The sequence below is a fragment of the Pristis pectinata genome, chromosome 1 (genome assembly GCF_009764475.1).
Source record: "Pristis pectinata isolate sPriPec2 chromosome 1, sPriPec2.1.pri, whole genome shotgun sequence".
Classification (NCBI taxonomy): domain Eukaryota; kingdom Metazoa; phylum Chordata; class Chondrichthyes; order Rhinopristiformes; family Pristidae; genus Pristis; species Pristis pectinata.
Genome location: NC_067405.1, coordinates 95,078,404 through 95,088,382, shown reverse-complemented (window position 1 = coordinate 95,088,382; position 9,979 = coordinate 95,078,404). Strand labels below are relative to the sequence as shown.

The 9,979-nt window shown below is 42.2% G+C and overlaps 1 protein-coding gene across 4 annotated transcripts; it reads left to right on the top strand.

Annotated features, from left to right (window-relative positions):
- The first annotated feature begins 1,748 nt into the window (after window positions 1-1,748).
- Window positions 1,749-8,899, top strand: LOC127574657 (serine/arginine-rich splicing factor 5-like). 4 transcript variants are annotated; one of them, XR_007956948.1, is made up of 8 exons: window positions 1,749-1,791; window positions 3,857-3,984; window positions 4,132-4,202; window positions 4,287-4,385; window positions 5,385-5,454; window positions 6,737-7,240; window positions 7,350-7,423; window positions 7,798-7,872. XR_007956948.1 is itself a non-coding variant. In XM_052023878.1 (8 exons), the coding sequence occupies exons 2-8, from the start codon at window positions 3,862-3,864 to the stop codon at window positions 8,566-8,568; spliced, it is 825 nt and encodes a 274-aa protein (XP_051879838.1). In that variant the 5' UTR covers window positions 1,766-1,791; window positions 3,857-3,861; the 3' UTR covers window positions 8,569-8,899. The 4 variants fall into 4 exon arrangements, 3 of the variants coding, with proteins under 3 accessions (XP_051879838.1, XP_051879848.1, XP_051879855.1); XM_052023878.1 differs by lacking the exon at window positions 6,737-7,240 and adding an exon at window positions 8,292-8,899 and having other exon boundaries at window positions 1,766-1,791; window positions 7,798-7,908; XM_052023888.1 differs by lacking the exon at window positions 6,737-7,240 and adding an exon at window positions 8,292-8,899 and having other exon boundaries at window positions 1,767-1,787; window positions 7,798-7,908.
- The last annotated feature ends 1,080 nt before the right edge of the window (window positions 8,900-9,979 follow it).

The window sequence follows — 9,979 nt, the reverse complement described above, 5'->3', positions numbered from 1 at the left end:
TTATGTTTGCAATAGAACACACATCCAACCTTGCCCACTGGCTTGGAATGGCAACTGCTCTGCTTGTGACCGTAAGAAACCGCAGAGAGTTGTGAACACAGCTCAGCACATCACAGAAACTAGCCTCCCCTCCATGGACTCTGTCTATAATTCTTGCTGTCGCAGTAAAGCAGCCAGCATAATCAAAGATCCCACCCACCCCAGACATTCTCTCTTCTCCCCTCTCCCATCAGGCAGAAGATACAAAAACCTGAAAGCACATACCACCAGGTTCAAAGTCAGCTTCTATCCCACTGCTATAAGACTATTGAACAGTGCCCTAGTATGATAAAATGGACTCTTGATCTCACAATACACCTCATCAAGACCTTACACCTTATTGCCTACCTGCACTGCACTTTCTCTGTAGCTGTAACACTTTATTCTGCATTCTGTATTATTTTACCTTGTACTACCTCAATGCACTGTGCAATAAATTGATCTCTATGAACAGTATGCAAGACAAGTTTTTCCACTGTACCTCAGTACAGGGCAGGCACGGTAGTGTAGCGGTTAGCATAATGCTTTACAGCCTCAGCAACCCGAGTTCAAATCCGGCCACTGTCTGTCAGGAGTTTGTACAGTCTCCCTGTGTCTGCATGGGTTTCCTCCAGGTGCTCTGGTTTCCTTCCACATTCCAAAGACACACAGGTTAGGAAGTTGTCGGCATGCTATGTTGGTGCCAGAAGTGTGGCGACACTTGCGGGCCGTCCCCAGAACACTACGCAAAAAGATGTATTTCACTGTGTGTTTCGACGTACATGCGACTAATAAAGATATCTCATAATAAACCATTTCCAATGCCTCCCTTCAAGCTTCTCAACCACCACCTCCCACCCACTCTCTATTCCCTTGCTCCTGATTCCAGCATGCGGATGGCCCCAGGTCTAGCTACACAGCTACTGATATTCCTGGCTCCAGCCAGAAACCTACCCACTTTTTCAACCCCCCAGCTCCTGTTGGGCACAGGGCCCACATTCCTAGCCCCTGCTCCACCCATATTTGGCTGGATCTTGAGGCTGGGAACAAGGCCATACACCTTACCCACTCACCTACAGCAGGCACCAAGAAGATGCAACCAATATTAACTGAACAAAATTCCTCCAAATTCCCAGAAAGGACAAGCAAACCAACATCAGCGTCCTCTCTCAGGCCAACATCCCCCACATTGAGGCTTGAATTACACTGAGTCAGCACCATTGGGAAGGCCACATCGTTCACATGCCCAAACCAAGCTCCCAAAATAAACATTCTATTTCCAAGCTCTGACATGGGAGGAAACTACAAGGCAGACAAGGGGGGGGGGGGGGGACCTCAAGGATGTGCTCAAAACTGCCTTGATAAAGTGTAGCATCCCCACCGACTCCTGGGAACCTCTGGACCACAACCACACCAAATGGAGAAGGAGAACTCGGGGCCGGCGCTGAGAAGTCCCGGGAAAGGGGTGCACCAGCCCACGAACTAACCCCCCAGCCCCCTCCTGCGCAAATAGCTACATTGGCTTTACCAGCCACCTCAGGTAAACCCAGGGTGGAAGCAGGTGTCCAGAAACGGAACAAGCGGATCAGTCCCACAGCGCAGAACACCACGCCTCCCACCCCCATCACCCGACCTCCGCCTGCCGGTGACGCGACACAGAGAGCGGAGTGACGCCGCGGCGCGCCGTGTGATTGGCCGCCGCCGGGCGTCGGGCTCCATTTTGTGCATCGGTTTTTATTTCGCCTGCGTCAGTTGAGCGGAGCGTCCGAGTAGGTAACGTCGGGGGTGGGGGTCTGGCTGCTACCGGAGGGATAGGATGGGATTGGGGCGGGTGGGGGTCTGGCTGCTACCGGAGGGAGGATGGGCGGGCTTACTGGCAAGGGCTTTGCAGTCGGGCGTTTCGTCGGTGCGGACGGAGAAGCCGATCGGTGGAGCCCTCCCTCCATCGTGTCGGTAAAAAAAACAGGCGGGAGCCTCGGCCTCCGGGCCCGGGACCTGCGTGCTCGGCGGCCGCGGTCGAACGGTGTTTCCCCCACCGCTGACTGACCCTGGGGAGGGGAGGGGGGATCGATATGGGAACGAGAGATGCTGTTTTGATGTCCTGTGGGTTTTTTTTTTGGGGGGGGGAAGGGGGAAGAGTTTTAACTGTATCCCACATTGCGGCTTCTTTACCACTGAGGACCCACCAGTGAGGCGGCTGCTCGTCGTGGAGCCTCGGGCTGGCCAGGTGCCCCCAAGGTTGCTGGACTTGGCTCGTTTCCCAGTGAAAAGTCAGTCATGCAGCATGGAAACCAACCCAATCGGCCCACCATCGAGCACAGTAATCCTGCACCAGTCCAATTTTTTTTTCCCCACATTCATCTCTGATCGCTGAATCGACGCTCGCCTCCACACTGAGGATAATGCATTGGGGCCAATTAACCTCCCAACTCGCACGTCTTTGAGGTGTGTGAGGAAGCACAAACACCGGGAGGGAGTGTGTGAAAACCACGCAGATAGCACTGGAGATGAGGATTGAACCTGGATTGCTGAAGCTGTGAGGCTATGGTTGTGCCAGTGTCCCTTTGGGTCAAGTGCTTTTCAGCATTTTTGCTGTTCAGACTGTTAAGATTAACGGTTTGGCACCTGAGAACTTCCTGTGGGTGCAGCAGTCCATGCCCAATGACTGTCCCTCATGCTGACATATGTAACTTAATTATGCGTGAATTACTGCCTGGTCCTCATTCCATTTGCATGCAATTTTTTTTCAGCGAGAATTTTACAGAAAGGATATTGGAGCTCTGGTATGCTGTTCTTCCTAGTCCAGTTGCTCACTTGACATACATACTTGTGCACCCATCCATCCTAATCAGCTAAATCCTTCTGATTCATCTACTAATTAGGAACCAAGCAACTTTGTACTCAGTTGGTAATTGACATTTTCTAATGCCTACTGGCCATAATTTCACACATTCCTCCTTTGATTTTTTTTGCTTCAACTCAATTTACCACTCCTATCAGCTGTACAAAGCATCATTGTCCTCTTCCAATCCTTCCTGACCCAGTTTCCTCAGTATTGCCCTACAGCATTGTCCCCTGCATGACTGGCCGAGCCCCCCTCCCATACTATCACAAGACAAAGGAGCAGTAGGCCATTCGGCCCATTGCATCTGCTCCTTGAGCTAAATTTAAAAACTAATCCTATCTAGCCCCAAATTCCGGCCTTATCCCCATATCTCTTGATACCATGACTAATTAGATACCTATCTATTTCCTCCTTAAAAGCCCCAGGGGCGTTTTGAATTTGAACAACACATATCCTCAATGTCATTGTGTTTACTACCTGCTGTCTTTCTACATTTTGAGTACAGGGTAGGCTGGAATAGGACTAACCCTCAAGCTTTTTGTGCCATTCATTTGATCACAACTGTCTAGTCACTTCATCGATGGCAATGGTTCTTTAGCTCTGAGTGCCTTTGAGTTTTATTTTTCATTCCATCGAGCCATGACAATTTTTTGTGAGTGGCCACATTTTAACTAATCTGTGAACCTACTTGAACATGCAAATTCTTATTTTATTACATCACTTTGCACTGGATTTTCTCACCAGAGATTGTTTCCCATCAGCCACTTGGATCATTTTAATTTCAGTTTCTCCTCGATTTTTCGACAGTCATGGAAATTAAAGTGTAATCTATGCAATTTCTTTTTCTGTTAAAAATGATACGACCCCACTTTGATTATAAAGCAGCATATTGTTTGGTTCACTGACATTGTCACAACAGATCTGATTTGGCTTGCAGTCAATTTTCAAACTACCTTCTAGTGACTAACATTGTTTTCTCTGGACTGTCACCAGATACAATGAGCTCCCGTGTGTTTATTGGTCGACTGAGTCCTCATGCCAGAGAGAGAGATGTGGAGAAATTCTTTAAAGGATATGGGCGAATAAAAGAAATTGATTTGAAAAATGGGTTTGGATTTGTGGTAAGATTGCTTTTCAATTCAGCAGATTTGTATATCTTTAACACTTTAAGAACATTCTTAAAGTTTTAGAACAAATCAACTTGTGTATATTTAGCTGCACTTCGATCATTGCAAAAATATTAGCACTAATACTGATATTGCCACTAGGAATTTGAAGATCACAGGGATGCAGATGATGCCGTTTATGAACTGGATGGAAAAGAACTGTGTAGTGAAAGGTAAAAAATATAATTGTTTGCTCTGGATATTATTTCCTTTTTAATATTAAAATGGGTTGAGTTTGACTGAATATTTTTCTGCAGAGTTACAGTTGAACATGCAAGAGCACGACCTAGAGGGGGGCGTGGAGGAGGACGCTATCAAGGTCGCTTTAGCCCACGGCGCCCACGAAGTGAGGCAAGGTGAGACCATTTTAGAGGAACATCATAAATTCCATTAGACCACTGCATTGCTGCTTTACGAAGACAATCTAATGAGTAGCTGAGTATTGTGACAGCATTTGATGTCCAGATTCACCTAATCTTGGGAAGAGCAGCAATTGGTATGCTTAAAAAAAAGTTATAGAGGCATTGGTGAGGGTGCAGAGAAGATTTATAAGGATGATACCAAAAATATGCAGATGTATGTATTAGGAAAGACTGGGCCTTAAAAAAGGCACACAAACGATGACCTTGATTTTATAAGTATGAAAGGTTTTGAGTGGAGAAGAGCAAAACTAGTGGTTGTCATTACAAAATAGTAACCAGGAAATCAAGTAGGGAATTGGTTTAAAAAAAACTACCCAAAGATTGAGAATGTGGAGCTCACTACCAGAGTGTTGAAGCAAATAAATACATTTATGGGGCAAACATGAGGAAGATAAAAGTCGAGGTTGCGCTGATAAATTGGGATGAAGAAAGATTGGAGGAGGCCTGAGTGAAGCATGGGCTGATTGAGTTGCATGGCCTGTTTGTTGTTGTTCTATCGAACAATTATTTACCTTTTTCCATTTTAAGGGCAGGGGAAATTTAGCATGGTTCCTAATCTTAGATTTTGGAAACACTTGTTGGAATGACAGTATGACCAGGCTTGTGGTGTGTCATATTTGTGTGGAAAACCAGCCACTTAATTAATATGGTAACTGGGCGGAGAAATTGTATCCAGCCTAGTAGTTGATGTCTTTGGAGGAGAAATCTTGGATTAACTGTGATCATGATCAGTAGTTACAGATTTGTACACTGGTGTGAGTTTGTACTTCCACATGCAGAAACAGTAAATTTTCACGTTGCTTCACTAATATCATCAAATAGCAAATCTGTACCTTGTAATTTGGCTATTGTAAAGAAAATTGCAGTAAAATTTAAACATGACAATCTTAAGCACAGTTCTGAATTCCATTTAGTGTAATTTTTTTTTCCCAGGAATGGGCCTCCAGTACGCACGGAGAACAGACTGATAGTTGAGAATTTGTCCTCAAGGGTTAGTTGGCAGGTATGTTGGACATAGATATACTTTGATTCAGTTAATTCAATTGCTTTAATTAAATTTTGTTCTGAGATGAAAAATAATTAATATGACACATCTTAATGGCTAGCTGAAAGCATGAAGTAAAACAAATAGGTATGAAATTATATATTGCTGGTGAAGACCTATGTAATAGGCAGCCAAAATCTACAAAAGAATGCACTGCAAAAAGGTGGAAACTGAAATTTGCCTCATCTTTTGGAATGAGTGGAATTATAGTTAATGTTATTACAAAGTTTATAGCTACATGGGTGTGTGCGCATTTATGGGGGCCAGGAGGAAGAAAGAGGAGATGGAGCAGTATTAATGTATATAATGAAAATTGAATTGAGATTAGTTTCAAGCAAATTGATTGGCACAAAAGGGTGCATTTTTTTAGATGGTGCTGTTATTTGTTTTCTTCCTAGTGGTATCTTGGATCTTTAGGAAAATACAAAAATCTCATGGCCTGACTTTTATGTAAAATCTTGCAAGGTGTGCTTGCTTAATATAATTATTCCCAAATTTGCCTTTTAAATGCATTGTTAGTATGTTAGTATTTGTAAACAATTATTGTAGTAATGAAACAAGACTTTATTGTAGACGTTGTCCTTCAATTTCCATTTTTTCTGAAGCTGATGACTCATGCTGGATATGATTCCATGGTGAGCACCTGCTCCACAACCCTGACCAAGTTGTGATTCTTCTCAAATAAGTCTGGATGTTTTAAAAAAAATTCTGCTTTGGAGATCATTGCACCCAATGCCAGTCTTGACGTTGCTTCGGCCGTGTGCATGCGCCTGCTAGAGATTGTTCAATAGTGTCAGGGTTCAACTCTATTGTAGATTATCTTTTACTTCCTTTATTAATGCTGACTATAGTTGGCTAATGCCAACCTGGTTGAAATCCTTCAACTTGGTATCATTAAGAGCAGCTGGTTTCCTTTTTGGAAATAGATGATCATTTTGAAATACCTATAGGCATGGAGGGGTCATTTGTGTAGACAATTGGCCAAAGCTGAACCTATATTCTTGACTCCTGGAAGGAATGGCAGCAAGGAAAATTGATTCAAACATGTACAATATTGAACTAATTTTTAAACTGCCCATCTACAAAAATTTCATAAGTACTGCAGCTTCAAGAATATTTAAAGTTGACACTGTGATTTAAGTAATTTGTCTTTGAAAACCATAGTGTGACATTTTTGCTTGGTTCTGTGTTGAATTGTGTGCAAACCTTTTAACCAAATATTAAAACCTTTATTTACCAGCCTCTCGTATCGTTGGCCTTGTGACGAGTGACGTTTTCCTAATCGCTCTGGCTTGGTCTCTTGGTGGGCCTAGTTGAATTGCCAGTCCTACGTTTCAATCAGTTGGTGATCTGTATTATGCTGGTCTGACCAACATTGGTGGGCACTAGCTTAAGTGCTTGGGTTCGTTCCTGCGCCTCTGAAAATGCTGGTAACGAATTGTCCTAAAGTCGAGTTGTGAGAGCTGTCTCTAAAATAAGAGGTCCTTGATTGAAAGAAATTCGCTAGTAGGTTTGTTTGGAAGCTCGATTTGGAGTGAGTGAGGAGCCCTTGGTAACAACACAAGATTTAGCAATTCCTGTTCCCATGGCGCCGCCAAAGTCCACCTTTAGGATGGGTGATGTCCGAGAGGGCTCACGTGGAGCAGGTGCTGAAGAGCACTATCGGGTCGTCAATCGTGATGATACCTCTGCAAGTTCTTCTTGCATTTGGCTGGTTGAATAGCCTAGGGAATTGTGCGGGAAGGTAATAAATTTTGATGAATTAGCTTTGGTTTCATATGTAGTGACTTTGTTAGAAGATAACAGGGGTAATACGTGTGATTTTCTAACCTACTTGATTTGATCTTGTATAGGATCTGAAAGATTTCATGAGACAGGCTGGAGAAGTTACCTTTGCAGATGCACACAGGCACAAAATGAATGAAGGGTGAGTGAAAGAAAGGAATTTAGTTGCCATGTTAACAACATTCATGGTAGTTAAGTGTGAAGGATTTGCTAATTGGTATGTTTGAACAGATGGTCTTTGGTTGAATATCATTTTACCAAACAGGTCTCAAAGACTGGAGCAAAGTTACATTTGGTGATGACCACCTGGTGTCTTTTAGTAAACTTAGATTACTCTTTGGCATTGAAAAATACCAACATTTATATTGTTTGCCTGACATCTAAGAATAGTACATTCAAATAGTATAGTATTTTTATCTTGACTTGAGCAGTTTAACATAAGCTGCTTGTTCTGTGTACTTAAATTGTTGCATTTGGAGTAGAATTTTGCCAAACTATTAAATATTCTTTCCATAGGGTGGTGGAGTTTGCCTCGTACAGTGACTTGAAGAATGCAGTTGATAAACTGTCTGGCACAGAAATAAATGGAAGAAAGATCAGACTGATTGAGGAACCTAAACATCACAGGCAAGTGCTGAACAAATTTTCTGTCAACTATTATATCAGATACAACTAGCATGACCTCTTTGATTAGATTTGAATTCACAGAGTGACTTAGAGCAGTTCCTTGGTGCAAAAATTTTCAATTATAAAATGCTACTGAAGGATAACATACTTCAATTGATGTTGTATTAGTATTTTTTGGGAAGTGGGGGTGGATACAAAGATCATGAAGCTGTTACTACATTGCACCAATAGTACAGAGATGATACGTTACTTTGAAAACCAACTCTGCAAGGAATCATTTGGCTTTCAGCTGATATTTCAAATAAAGAAACACATTAAGATAGTTTTTTTATATAGTGACTTGCAGGAAATAGCAATTGAATATTCTTGTTTTCCACTTGCAGGTCTCGCAGCAGGTCACGTTCACGTAGCCGCACGTATTCCAGGTCTCGTAGTCGTTCTCGCTCTAGGAGCCGAAAATCCTACAGTAGATCAAAGAGTAGAAGCCGCAGTAAATCCCGTTCTCGCAGTAGATCCCGTGCCCCAGCCAGGGAACAAAAAGTTCATTCGCCTTCGCCATCCAAATCTCCCGCCTCATTGGAGCGGCCGCGGTCTCGGTCTCGATCTCGCTCACGTTCTCGGTCAATGTCAAGGTCACCTTCTGGTGCAAGTGCAGATTAAGCTAAGGGTGTTATAACAAAAGTGGACTTTTACCCAAGTAAATAAAAGTTGTAGAAAATAGTTCATGTCAAAGGACATATGAAACTTAATTTGTTTGCTTGGGACCAGAGTGTCTGCAATTCTTGGAAGTATGTTTGAATTGTATTGTTTACATATGCAGTCCTTCCAAACAAAAAAGTGTATGCACAAGATACCCATTTATTCCACCAAAATGTGCAATTAATGACTTCAAAGATGCATCTAAATTTGTATTGAACCACACTTTTCCTGGGATAAATATTGTATTTCATTACATTATGTTGTTTTTCTTTAAATAAAAGTTGCAAACCTAGTCCATTTGAAACTATTTAGTTTTTCCACTTGGATATTTCATTGGTATCTGATCGTCTAAGTTCTCATCTCTCACATTTGTTTAATTCTTTTACAAGAGAAATGAAGTCCGTAATGACCTTCCTTATGATAGTCTATATTAGGAATGGAGTAGCTAAGAATAACTTAATGATTTGTCTACCTCTTGATTTAGTTCACAAATTTAAATGTGTTATAGTCTCATTTTTTTAAACATTTGAGTGAATTCTTTTCTGTTTGAAGTTATGGCAGAGAATCTAGATTTGGGAATGTAAATGTAATTTAATGTAAGTGTACCAAATAATGTAGTATAATTTCTCCAACAATGTTCGTTTTGGAGTGGTTGCCCTGGCATGATACTGTGATTGCAGCCTCCTACATCAGCTAAAATATATTTTAAAAAAATCAGTGTCGCGCATGACTTAGATCCACACATGCAAGAGCCTTATATTAATGGATTTGTCATTTAACAATTTAAAATCTAATTGGTTTTTTGTTGTGCAAGTCATCTGAAATGGAGATGGATAAGTGATCATTGACTTCACCCTATCAAATTGTGTTGCAGAAAACTTGGATCGAGTAGGCTACTTTTGACCAATAATATGTAGAAAGTATGAAGCTCAAAAATCCAAGCCAGTTTCAACTGAAATTTATTCTCAAATGCTGGGCTTGTAAAAAGGATACAAACTTGCATTATAGTACACAAAGTAATATTTTTTCCCTTCAGCTTTGTTACTAAAGCTGTGCTCTAGTGGCAGAATTTTTGCACTCAAATTTTGAGATGCCTATAGTCAGGGAGGATGGGATTTCAGTACAAGGAGCTACAGGCCATGTTACTTTTATTTTTTTTAGGGGAGCATTAGAGTAGAACAGTCATGTTCTTTGTTAGGCCTGTAATGGCAGTTGTGGATGCTGGGGCATAGCCAGGAACTCAGGCAGGAGTTTTAATGGAGCTTAGCCAGGAGCAGGGATCAAGTGTTTGGATGGAGTACTGTGGAGAATGGGGCCAGCTGATGTGCTCAGTATGGCTGGGAGCTGGGGGCAGTGAGTGGCAGGGACCGGC

Bases quoted from the DNA above. Each gene is read 5' to 3' on its own strand.
- LOC127574657 (XM_052023878.1), top strand. From the start codon at position 3,862: ATGAGCTCCCGTGTGTTTATTGGTCGACTGAGTCCTCATGCCAGAGAG. The intron at 4,386-5,384 runs GTGAGACCATTT...TTTTTTTCCCAG, and splicing joins CGCCCACGAAGTGAGGCAAG to GAATGGGCCTCCAGTACGCA. The intron at 7,424-7,797 runs GTGAGTGAAAGA...TTCTTTCCATAG, and splicing joins AGGCACAAAATGAATGAAGG to GGTGGTGGAGTTTGCCTCGT.